The sequence below is a fragment of the Montipora capricornis genome, chromosome 6 (genome assembly GCF_036669925.1).
Source record: "Montipora capricornis isolate CH-2021 chromosome 6, ASM3666992v2, whole genome shotgun sequence".
NCBI lineage: Eukaryota > Metazoa > Cnidaria > Anthozoa > Scleractinia > Acroporidae > Montipora > Montipora capricornis.
Genome location: NC_090888.1, coordinates 68,209,157 through 68,222,028, shown reverse-complemented (window position 1 = coordinate 68,222,028; position 12,872 = coordinate 68,209,157). Strand labels below are relative to the sequence as shown.

The following is a 12,872-nucleotide window of genomic DNA, read 5'->3' as shown; positions in this document are numbered from 1 at the left end:
AGGAAAAACGGTCGGAAAATAAATTTCACCTATTCTTCGAGTTTCAGCTTTTCGAACCCCAATTGTTGAATTTTAAGTCCTCCTTGAGAAATATCAAATAAATTTGATCCACGGGCCGCCACGAAAATTTATAAAAAAAATCGCTTTGCAGAAGGTTGTATACGGGGGGCAAAACTGTACCGTTTCCTCGTAGGTTTGGTCGTGTTCTTGGCCCGTCCAATCTATCCGGCGTCCAAGGAGCTAAGAAGAGAAGGATAAGAAAGGATCAACTGACAACATGGCATGAATCAAACGCTTTTGTCCGCTTACCTTGCCGAGACTAAAATTGTCTAAATTAAGAGAAATCCCTACTTAAAAGTCAACAAAGTTAGGAAGGAGGTGTAACTGTACCAATGTCCAATGTGATTTAGAGAAATGGGTACTCACCCGATGTTCGGCTAATTCCTCAAGCAAGACCTGAGACAGAAATACATGGCGTTTGTTCATAATTTCAACGAAATACACGCAATGAATTTTGACTTACCGATGCGGCTCGTTTACAGGGGCCCTTAGAGAGGTACTTGGCGATCAGCAAGAAGAGTTCTACAACATTTCGGACAAGACAAGTAGGTTAGAATGCCACGGGGAGAGCAGAGAAAACTCAACTAATCGAAACGAACCTCGCTGGATATTATCGTCCTCTTCGTTCATCTCCCTGAATTAAGTTATTTATGAAAACAATATTCCTGTTACCAAACTGATCATAACGACGTTTGACTTGAAGAAAATGTTCTTTGCTTTTCACCGACAACGGCTAAAGCGTGACATGGCGGCAAACAGTGCTCGACTTTCCTTTTTGTCATGACATCATGCATAATCATAAACCCCACTGCGCATGCTCACAAGCTAGTGTTCCACAATTCGTGACTGGCTCGCCGGTTTTCATTATTTTTGGTCTTGTTTTTTTCTCCCTTTTCGTCCCTTATTCACCGGCATTTGTAGCATGTCGTGGTTCAGAGAAGAAAGAAAAGTCTCCTATCTCAGATCGTTTTGTAATAATGTGATCAAGGCTGGTCCGATGCCCAGGCACGTAGCGATAATTATGGATGGAAACAGGAGATTCGCTAAGAAAGTGAATTGTGAGCGTTCTAAAGGACACGAAAAAGGATTCGAAAAATTAACAGAGGTTTGTTCCTTGTGTAAGCAAATCACTCAAAAAGCCCTACCATAGTACTTATCCTGAAGTTTCATGCCGTATTATTATGATTTCTGATCATTTTTGCTTGAAAAAAAATTTGTTGGGGTATCGTAACCTCTTTTTGGTCGGTTAAGTTTAAAGTACACGATGTTAAAGCTTAGCGAAAATTACAGAAAGGGGAATTTTTTAAAATAGGATTTGTTAACACCAAAGTTGCGGGTAACAAAAATAACAAATAAAATTATTACGGCCGTAACTGTATCGTCACCCACCCGATCGGGACGTTTCATTTACAATTTTACAATTCAAATTTCAACTTTGCATATTCAAGCAACTCTTTCTTTCCACAGACAACCAGCCCAGATTTTAATAACAATGTCTGAAGCACTTCTGTAGTTTTAGGGTTGGGACTGCAGTCCCAAGATGGGATTTACTATTTACGATCTGAACCCCCATATGGATGAGATCTGAATAAAATATTTTATCAAATTCACCAACAAAAGGGGAAGGATTGGTTTTTCAAAGAGTTCCAACAAGAAGTAATAATTATTGGATGCATAGGAACCTTATTCGTCCTTACGGCTAGGTCGGATCGTAAAATATGCCTTCACTTTATTGCATATGGCTTCAGAACATGGTGCAAAAAATTATGCTGGAGTGTAATAAAGTTTGAGGTCACCCTCCAAGATATGTGTAAAATTTATATCCAACAGTAGACCAGCATAATCAACTTGCTTTTTTGTGTGTCTTCAAGCTGCTTTATTTTCTCAGTTTTTAAAAACTGCTTCAGCTATTTTCCCCAGTGTCTTTAGAAGCTTGGGTGGTCTGGAATGATGGCAAGATGGTTGTCATTCATCCAATAATGTAATTAATAATATAAATGAAAAATATACTCAACTCTGATTGGTTAACAGAAATGCAGTTTTTAGGTGTCGTAGTGCAGAAAAGAGATAATTCAGTGCAAAAAGAAGTAATAAACCCAGCATTCTGATTGGTCAATGAGCAAAGAAACTCAGAGATAGCCAATCAAATGTGAGCCCTGAATGACTCAATTTTTGCGTGATTGCATGATGGGAGTACATTGCTTCTGCTTAACCATCTCAAATGTATGTTATTAAAAAGTAATCACATGATTTTTCTTGTGCAGTTTGGAATAATTAAACACTTGCAATTTTTTTCAAAGACTGCAGTTATTGCACGGGCCTGTTTGTTCATCTGTGAAAAATTTGCTCGTGCTTATTTATTCCAAATTGCAGTCGAATTCGTGTGATTACCTATACTAATAATAAATGACAGTGTTTTGTTAAATGCATGCTGGCTAGCAAGAGTTAATCTAGCATATCTAGACAAATCCAAATTGTGGAATACCTTATTACATGCAATTTTCTGCCACGACACGTTAATTGCGCGATTTTTAGGTTCGCATATTTCGTGACACCTAAATCTCGCGATTTTGCAAAAATTTTGCATTTTTACTCACTTTAATTTCGCGTTTTTGAGTGAGACACACTCAAGGAGCCAGTAAATGGACGGTTTGAGGATTGTACAAAAGAAGTGCTACCTGGAGTAGAGACGGAAAGCAGTGGTGATGAAGAGGACCAGAACATTACCACAGAATAGCTCAAAATGATTGTTATAAACGTGTGTAATTAAGTCGCTGTTTTAGTTATTGCCATAATGTGAGTCACTTAATTTTCGCGTCATGTTATTTTCGCGACATTTAATTTTCGCGTCACTTAAATTTCGTGATTTTTTATAAGTTGCGAAATTCACGAAATTAACATGTTGCAAAAATTTCATGTAATAAGGTATAGAGTGAATAAACTAAGGCAATAGTCATTCTCGATATCCTAGCTTTCTAAACCAAGTCATCTAAAGTTGTTTTTATAATGTGAAACATCCTTAACCCATTGACTACTTACGTGCCCTGGGACACCCCCACTTGACAACTAAAATCATCTGGTGTTAAAGTAAAATCAGTCAAAGGAAGGGTTATGTTTTTGCAAACCCTCCAATAGTTAATTCTGTTAAAATCACTCCAGGAGTCAATGGGTTAAAACGCTTTTTTTTTTGTTAGTTCAGAAGGTGTGCCAATCAAAACACGAAAAATCTCACCAATAGTTTTTTCTCAACTGCGTGACCTTTAACATTTAACATTTTATTACAGTTACAAAATTTAACAAAAGAATATACCAATACAACTCCCTCCCAAAAATAGCATAGCTTATCGGGTCGGTTGGGAACAAAACAGATAATACAACATTTCTACAGGCTGCGTGAAATTGTGATACCGTTAGGTTCTCAAATTGTCATTGATATCCCCATCCTCCATGAGTGTCTTACATGTATCAAAATGTCATGTCTTTTTTGGGAGGTGGGAAAATCATAGAAAGTCAAGGGTTTGACTTTATCCAAAACTCCTTTTCAGTGATACTCTGAAAAAGAGTTAAATTTGTTTTTAACAAAAAGAATTTATAAGGGATTGGGTGCACTTTGACAGTGATATCAAGAGTAGTTTTTATACCCAGGCAGTCTCTGACTCTTGGTGCCAATAGAGGTTTTGCACTGCAACCATGTTGCATGGCAGGAACAATGAAAATGTTTTGCATTAGAAAGAACATTTGTTCCCAGAGCAAAAATAACCTATTGTTCCTGCCATGCAACATGGCTGCCATGCAAAACCTCTATAATATCTAGATTTGTCAATATATTTTCCCTGCATAGGTTCTTGAGTGGTGCTTTGATCTTGGAATACCAGAAGTAACAGTTTATGCATTTAGTACAGAGAACTTCAAACGATCAAAAGATGAGGTTGATGGACTAATGGAACTTGCCAGACAAAAGTTTGACAGACTGATGGAGGAAAAGTGAGTCTTTATGTGACAACAGGATATAATGCATTAGTGCAAAATGTTCCTTATATTGTAAATACATATGCTCATTTGTCAATTGAAATTATTTCCTGGAAAACATTTTTGGCTTTGTTTGAGTCTTCAGTGTTTGACATCATGAATGATTGGATGACAATATTCTCCTCAAAGGCATAGCAATTGTTTGTTTTTAAACTGATCACCAATTGATGAGCTTGGGAACTGATGCCTTAAAAGTTAGCAGGGAGGGGCCTGTTGTGATCCAGACACCACAGGGTGGAATCCCTGGCAAGCCGCAATAGGTAACCACCCTGAAGCATGATGAAGTAGCCTTGAAACGGGAAGGGTGGGGCTAAATGAACGTGCAATGATTTGCAAAAGTGGCCCTCAAAGGTGAGCAAAGACACACACAAGGAATGCTCATTTGGCATACAAATGCCGTATGCCACATTGGCTTGAGATCAACCTTGCCTAAATTACGTTTATCTTCATTTAAATGCCATATTGCCAAAACACATAAAGTGATTGGTTGTACCTTGATTTCTTGAGGAATTTCACTTGACATGAAATCCTCGTTTTGTGGGAGTGTGGCCCTTCCAAATTTTATCCTGTGACAAAGATGATTGGAACATTCATTAGGACAAACTTTAATAAAATTTTATTGTTAAAATTATCACAGGGAAATGTTACAGAAGCATGGGGTTTGTGTGCGAGCTCTAGGTGATCTTACTTTGTTACCAGAAGATTTGCAGAGGTCAATAGCAAGAGTGAGGAAACTTTCACAGAACAACACAAAGTAAGAGATAAATAGAAAGCAATAAATAATTATTAATAGTACAGTCAATAAAATTTTCCAGTTGTTAGATTCCCACCACCACTTTTTCCCAACAGTTACTTTCAGGTTTCCTCTTTTCTGGGAATGATCCTGTCTAGAATTTTCAGCTTTCTTACCACGCCATTCAAGTCATTGGTTCTGGAACGGACCCCCCTTTGAAAAAAGTGACGAGGGTGCAGATTTGCATTAAATCTGGAATCCGGAGTATACTATACGGCATTCATCTACAGTTGATTAAAATGATCCAAAGCCTTTCAAATGTTTACTTTAATCTACTGAGTCCTTTTGAGGGGGGATTCATGTTGCACCTTCCTTTTAAAGGCCATACACTGTAAAACCATGTTCTTGTTGTTTAATGATGAGTGCTGGGATTCCGAATGATGAGGGACTATAATGACTTGATATTAGTTCTACTATAATTAATAACAAAAATACATGTAACTTTGATTTTTATTCTTCCCTTTTTTCATAAGAGCAACTTTAAATGTTTGCCTGGCGTATACATCGAGACATGAAATATCTCATGCAGTGAAATCTGTGGCTGAAGGAGTAGAACTTGGCCTTATAAAACCAAGGTAATAAATGACTTTAGTTAGTTATTCTGGATACTCTAAGAAACTGTAGCATATTTGACAACTTACTCTTGCAGTGTATCTATCTGTTTTGCCCCTCAAACATTTTGATGTGCATGTACATACTTGCAGATGTCCTAAACTCTTCAATCCTTACTCACAGCTTTACATGTACAGTTATCTCATGAATGTCTCATTCTACTTCCAATAATTGCAATTATTGCAGTGGATGGCTGGAGCAATGGGATTTGAAGTCAGAATTAGGGTCCAGGGGCATGCTTTTAAATTCTTAAAATATAGGTCTTGAAAAAAGTGCAGCAGGGCTTAAGTACAGGTCACTTTTCACAGATCACTCAGTACAGGTCATTGTTTTAACTATTCTATTAAAAGCAACTCATACCCTTCAAATTGGCCAACCTTAGGCCTATTTCTGTGTTATTAGGGTGATTGGAGGTTGTTTAATGTCTTTGAAAAATCATATCTGTTTAACCCTAACCCTAACCCAGACCTAATCATCCATCACCCCCCACCCCTTACCCCCACCCTTTACCCCCACCCCTTACCCCCACCTTCAGAATAGACATGCCTCTTTTGGGTCAGGAAGACCACATCATTCAGTGTTTAGGCAATTATTATCTCTGCTCCCAATGCTAGCATAATCTCAAGTTTCAAAGTACAGTAATCTTACAACGAAATGTCACTTTGTCATAATCATTAATCGTATTCTATTGATTTTTCGACGAAAAGCAGTATTAATGTAGTCTTTAATTTACATTTTGCATGTCCTTTTTATATTAGTAGTAGTAGGCATCATTGGACTCAGTCAATGATTTTTAGTGAGTGTGACTCCTCTCACGTTTTCTCTGGTTGCATAAAACCAGATCCTATATCAGCAGATGCATCTGCATTTGCTGCCGACATGATCTGCATTGAGTGGCGGTTGGCCCTCCTCCTCTTCCTCTTGGTATCCGCAGCAGCATTGAGCCAGGCGTGTCCCTCATGCAGGGCTTGAGTGCATTGAATCTCCCCAGCGATGTGGTCTGCAGCAATGTCCCCTGGAGGTGTCCACCAACAGGCTGACTGCATGCATGTCCCTCTTGGACACATCTTTGAAGAAAAGCTTTGGGTTCTAGCATGGTCTCTGGCCCTGCTCAAGCTCTCCATACAGGTGTCCTTGAAGAATACAACCATTGGCCATTCTGTGGATGTGCCCAAGCCAATGGAGATGCCTTTGGTGGAGGAAGGTGTGCATGGAGGGAATGTTGGCTCTCTCGAGTACAGTGCTGTCGGAGATTCAGTCGGAGCAGGAGATGAGAGAGAATGCTGCACAGGCAGCACATTTTTTGTATAATTATTATTACCTGTTACCGAATGATAGTATTGATACTAAACTTCATAATTAGCCATTGACAACATTACATGTATATCTTATGATTGCAAACTTTAATCCACAGTGATATAAGTGAATCACTGTTTGAAAAGTGTTTGTACACGTCAAAATCTCAACATCCTGACATGCTGATAAGGACATCAGGAGAAGTGCGATTTAGTGACTTTCTTTTGTGGCAGGTAAGTTGTACTCACTGTCATCCCTTTACATAATTATTATGTCTGTTGATGAGTTAACTTTATATTTGCCACAGAGATTTGGCATCTCCCGAGTATTTCATGTGAAGTACAGAATATATGAGTGGTAGGTGGGGTAGCCTTAGGGTTAGTGCGCTCAACTCCGGAGAGAGTAGTCTTGGTTCAGGCCCTAATACTCTTTGTTTGCTCCACCAAAAGTTTGCATAAGCATTGTTTCCAGTTTCAGAAAATAACAATGCTTATGCAATATTTTATTTTGGAGGGACAAACAAAGAGTATTATAATAGTATTTTTTATATTTGGCTGATAGCATTAGACAAAAGCTTTTGACACATGGCCTCCTTATTTGCATGGGAGGCGCAGTGGCTTCATGGTTAGTCCACTCGACTCCGGAGCAAGTGGTTTGGGTTCGGGCCCTGGCCGGGAACATTGTTGTTTTCTTGGGCAAGGCCCTTTACTCTCACCGTACCTCTCTCCACCCAGGTGTATAAATGGGTACCGGCAAATTTAATGCTGGGGGTAGCCTTGCGATGGACTAGCATCCTTTCCAGGGGGAGTAGAAATACTCCTAGTCACTTCATGGTACAGAACCTGGAATAATCTCCGGCCTAAAGGGCCACTTGGCTCGTAAGCAGACTTAACCCTTACAGAATATTTGAAAGCCCTACACATACACCACCATACCATCTCCCAGTTGGCTTGATTTTCAATAAAAAAACATTATTGTAAAAACACTGCACTTGTAAAGCAGAGGTCATGTATTCGTGTATCTGGTGCTAAAATAGTGCTCATACCTGCAACAATCATTTCAATACTCAACCCCTAGGTGTTTAGTCAAGTGTTTGGGTTTTTTTTTTCTTCGGCAAAAGTTACATTGCTCCATTTGGAGCAATGTAAGTGGAAAACAGAGCAAAACAATACATGTAGATTGTTCTCCTTGACATCATGGCAAACTATGATATTATTGTTGTCCTTAAACGTTTAAAGATTGGCAGCAGTTTTGAGGAATTGAGTGTTTTCAATTGGTATACAAACATTCTTGTTCTTGTTGGTGCACGCATGTTAATAATTTAATGATCTTTGTTATTGAAAGCACTACCCCAATATTAATAGTAAGTCTGTATTGCGTTTTAGTTTATCGCCATACCCTTGTTGTTGAATTCATTTCATTTGGTTTGCAGTGTTCCTATTCAAGTTTGTCTTTCCTCAAAGTTTTGTGGCCGGAATTTTCTGTTTGGGATTTCTATGGAGCTATCATCTCGTTCCAGTGGAATTATAATACCTACAAGGTTGGTACATGTTGGACTCCATAAGGAGTCACTGTTTATAGCTGTATTATTAACCCATTGACTCCCGGGAGTAAGACTTCACGTATTTTACTCTGTCTAACTCCAGACAATTTTACTCATCAGCTGGGGGTGCCCCTAGCACACTGGGAGTCTTTGGGTTAATCTTTGAAAATTGTGTTGGTTCTAAAGTAATCTGTGAATTACATGCCAAAATTTAGATACTTTAAACAATGTGGAAGACAATACCAGCAATTATGTCATGTCATAATCAAAATATACATAAATACAGTTTGTTATGGTCATGGAATCAAAGACTGGCTTGTCAGTGCATTCTTTGAATGAAGGTAACAAATAATGCAAGAAATTTAACTACTCGCCAACCGAGTGCCTAAGGAGTCAATGGGTTAAAGATAAGAAGGATTATACAACAAAAGACTTACTAGAGTCTTCGTGTCTTAGCTTGACTTCCCTGATCACACCTAAGATGGTGGATTGCGGAAACAGAGGTAAACCTCAAACTCAAGAGGGAAGGACAACTTGCAAGAAGTAGATGTTTCTATTGCACAAATTCACTATAAACAATCAAGTGGCATTAAAATGAGTATCCTACAAATACAATGTAGACATTATACGACAATCCCCATTAGCAAAACTAAAACCAAACAGAAAACTAGGTAAAGGTACACGTTATTTAATGTCGGAAGTTCCTTTACTTTCTAGAGACTATTCTCCCAGGAAGCCGACGGTGCGCTCATTTTACCCCCTTTCTTTCCATCAGTGCTCTGTTTTAAGGGTATTTAAAGCTACTTAGGCTACACTGAAAGGAAAGAAGTCGAAACAGGGATGTGAGATCCGCGGATCGAACTCGGGACCTCTTGTACCAAGGCCGCGCACTAACCAACTGTGCCACCCTTGCTCTAACTATGATATATGGTAAATGTAAACTAACATTATAAACAAAATTGTCTCGTCTGATAAAAATATTCTTAACAAAGTAATAATAAGAATTTTTTTTTTTTTAACTACAGGCTGTAAAATGTACTAAAATCTCAGGGCTGGTTATTGAAACAAAGTGTAGCCAGTACTTAACAAAACCAAGTCCCAAGTCATTTTCATTTTGTCCAATTCTAGTGTGTAAAGGATGTCAAATGTCAAAAGTAGTGTTGAGACGGCACAAGCAGAGGAGAAAAACATTTTGTGAACTTGAAGCAACTCACTTGTCGAAGGTTCTGGAGGGAAAATGATTGCCATAAACCTTGGTCTAAGTTAGATTTGGTTTAAATAACCGGCCCTAAATTTTTTAATTAATTATTAAATTTATTGACAATTATGCAATGTTTTTTCTTTTCTTTTAGAATGCCATTGAGGACCACAAAACAAAGCAGTCACAAGCTGAATTGGAATGGGAATTACAATGTGTTTTAGATGAAACAGATGGAGATTCTTTTTCAATCACAAATGGCAATGGCCATGCATTAGTGAGTGAACTGAATGGTGCAGCAAGTGAGGAAGTTTCTGTCACAAATGGTCAGCATGCATGTCAACCAAACCCAAACACTTATAAGGAACTTCTCTCAAGACCTCACATGCAGCAGAGACTAAATTTATACCGAGAGTCCAAGCAAGCTAGAGTAGAGAAATTTCTTGCACACTTGGATAGAAAGCAAGCTCAGTATTTAGAGGGTATTTGCCCAAATTAGAGAATACCATAACTTGTTCAAGTGGGCAGTTGAGTTGGCTGTATTCTGGTGGCAAAGAAAATGAAGTGGTTTGGATACGTGCAAATTGCCAGAAATGATGCAAAAATAATATTAATGCAAGCGTTAGATACTACAGATGACACCTATATGTATGGGCTGTTGAAGACATTAATAGCAAGTTTAGGACTAGCCTGCAAGCAGGCTCTTTTGTAAGTGTCATGTGAGCAGCGAAGCCATGAGAGAATTGACTTACAAAAGAGCTTGCTCGCAGGCTAGTTTAATAAGCGCACACTTAATAATTTATAAACAATCACAGAAAAACGGGTTGCCTAACAATTCCAAAAGTACTATACATGTACATATATATTGAGAAAATGTGCTAAGTGGTATAGGTACTCAGAATAATGCAACTTGACGGACTTTTGAATTCAAATTTCCCCCTCATTCATCAAGCTTAAAATTTCTTATCTACCAGGTACTTGACTTTTAACAAGTAGCTTTTTTCTCAACTTTTTTTTCCTGGACTCCCTATATTTTGATGTGCTCGTATCTTATAGGCTGTGGCCATGAAGGCATGGGGAGAAATTAAAAGGGAAATGTAATGATTACGTTATTTGTTCTTTACTGCAAGAATCACGTTTTTGTGGTAATGAAATTATGGAATTTTTTTCAAGAAAAATGATTGGGAATGACTTGATTTATTTTTTGCATGCTATAACAACCAGTGAAAAAGAGTTTTTTTTTTTCATTGAAGGATAACGAACATTTACACTTTCGGGCATTTAAAAAATGGGTCAACAAAATTGAAGAAGGTTATTTGAAAAATGATATAATAAAAAAAATTATATATATATATTTTATTCCAATTCATTAATAAAATTGAAAAACTAAATATTACTTCGTGTTGTTTCAATTGTTATTACAGACTCAACAAAATATCGTGTTATAGGGTGCAATACAGAAGTTGCTATGGAAGCAAAGCGATGTAGTGATTTTGTTGATTTCAAATGTGCCTACCACAGAACAGCAAATGAGGCTCTGGTTGGCACATTAATGACCAATAGGTGACGTCATCGATATCTTCGCTGATGTTTTGAAAGTTCTCAAATTGCACCGGCCGTATAAATTTTAAGGACTTTCAAAACATCACTCGTGCCCATACAGCACGAAATGCACTCGCGTTCATAGATTTCCTATACGTATTAATTAAATGAAAATATAAATGATACCTTCACAGTAAGAATCAGGCAGATTGCGCAGAACTTACTGTACCAAGCGAGCTCCTTCTTTTCTATGCATGGTGAACTCATTTACTAGTATTTGCTCCGCCATATTTTGAAGAACACAGTTTTCGTTTAGAGATTTCTCTCTAGTTAAAACGGAAGCGAAAGACGCCACTAGTAGTAGTACCACTGTAGTAGTACCACTGGGCTCCCATGTGAGAGGTCGTGAGTTAAACCCTCCCCCCCCCCCCCCCCTTACCTAGATTTGGACCCCGGGGACTATTTGTCGAGGCGAAGTTAGAGCATAAATAATGAAAAAGCATAAATCTCTCAGAAAAAGACTTAGATCAGTTAATTTTTCAGTAAAAGTTCTCACAGCATTTGCTGCGGCATTTCGTAAAGTAGATACGAATTTTAACTCCTTTCTGACAGAAGGTTATTAAATCACGAACTAGGAACTCATTGAATTGTCGTGTTAATTTTCTAATAAACAGAAAAAGCAAAGTCAGACTTAAGCTTCAGTTAAAGTTGTTTAACGTTGTTCTTTCATCTTTATTTTTCTTCTTTTGATACTTTGAATGGGCGGCGCTTTCACATGCTTTCACAAAGGTGCCACTTTTTGAAGTAACACCATTTGGTTAGAAAACGCTTTGATAGAAGTTTACTTGATTACAAGGCTTCAGAAGATTTTTCCTTTTTTTATAACCAAACTTTTCCGGTGATGAATACTAGCATTAATTTTCAATAAGGAGAAAAAGCAAAGTTAGACTTAGTTCGAGTAAAGGAATTTTATTACCTCAATCAAACGAACGCTAATTTTCAGGGGGGGTCCAAATCCGCGAAAGGGGGTCCATATCCACTACCGGATCTGGACCCGGGAGTCCAAATCCGAAGGGGGTCAAAATCCGCCGTGACGCCGGACCAACACTAAGGGTCTTAAAACAACTGAAAAGAAAGTGCTGCCTTTGTAATTACACCCGCAAGTGGTTAGACTTTCTAGTCTTCTATGATAAGGACGATAAACCGTAGGCCCCGTCTCACATCACTTGAGTGGGACGTTAAAGAACCCACACACGTTTCGAGAATTGACGAGAAGTGTGGTGGTCTCTCACTTATTCTGTTCTGGGGGACCTGTGTAAACTACTGTGCAATATATTTAAGTTTATTAGTGCATCCGTTGTCTACGATTTTGGTTTAGTGCCAACTGTTTGCTATCAATTTTTTTCAGCATGGCTGGTTTCAAGTTCTTTGGGGGGAGCGTTGCGTGACATCCAAAAACGGCTGCGAAGGAGACTAGTTTCATACATTAGTCGAAAGCAATAAAATATTTTGGGTGTCAAAGAAATTGGACGGAGAATTTATTTTCACGTACCGGTACTTACAGGCTCGTGCTAAATTAATAGAACAATTTTTAAATGACTGTCGAAAGTAATACTGCGCGATTGCAATTGCTACGCTTAGTGATTGGTTTAAAAATTTCACGCGAGTTTATCAACAAATGAGAATTAAGGAAAACCAACGCACGCGCGCATTGAGCAAGTTACATAGAGTTACTACGAATTTGGATTAGTTCATTGCGCTGTTTGGTCGAAGTAATTATTTTGGTATTTGTTTTACGA

The 12,872-nt window shown here is 38.2% G+C and overlaps 2 protein-coding genes across 4 annotated transcripts in view; one reads left to right on the top strand and one right to left on the bottom strand.

The window, feature by feature from the left end:
* LOC138053027 (PH-interacting protein-like) overlaps nucleotides 1-827 on the bottom strand; it is a 44,446-nt gene extending 43,619 nt beyond the window's left edge. For both annotated transcript variants that reach the window (XR_011133198.1, XM_068899701.1), the window contains exons 1-4: nucleotides 660-827; nucleotides 524-582; nucleotides 427-456; nucleotides 181-240 (exon numbers count right to left, since the gene is read on the bottom strand). Coding sequence is in view for 1 of the 2 variants with exons in the window: in XM_068899701.1 (XP_068755802.1) it covers nucleotides 181-240; nucleotides 427-456; nucleotides 524-582; nucleotides 660-690 (180 nt within the window). In the remaining variant the exon portion in view is untranslated. The remainder of the gene's footprint in view (nucleotides 1-180; nucleotides 241-426; nucleotides 457-523; nucleotides 583-659) is intronic.
* A 53-nt stretch (nucleotides 828-880) lies between these two features.
* LOC138053028 (dehydrodolichyl diphosphate synthase complex subunit DHDDS-like) lies at nucleotides 881-10,927 on the top strand. 2 transcript variants are annotated; one of them, XR_011133199.1, is made up of 8 exons: nucleotides 881-1,165; nucleotides 3,902-4,044; nucleotides 4,727-4,843; nucleotides 5,356-5,457; nucleotides 6,909-7,023; nucleotides 8,223-8,330; nucleotides 9,686-10,204; nucleotides 10,302-10,927. XR_011133199.1 is itself a non-coding variant. In XM_068899702.1 (7 exons), the coding sequence occupies exons 1-7, from the start codon at nucleotides 983-985 to the stop codon at nucleotides 10,028-10,030; spliced, it is 1,113 nt and encodes a 370-aa protein (XP_068755803.1). In that variant the 5' UTR covers nucleotides 881-982; the 3' UTR covers nucleotides 10,031-10,927. The 2 variants fall into 2 exon arrangements, 1 of the variants encoding a protein (XP_068755803.1); XM_068899702.1 differs by having other exon boundaries at nucleotides 9,686-10,927.
* The last annotated feature ends 1,945 nt before the right edge of the window (nucleotides 10,928-12,872 follow it).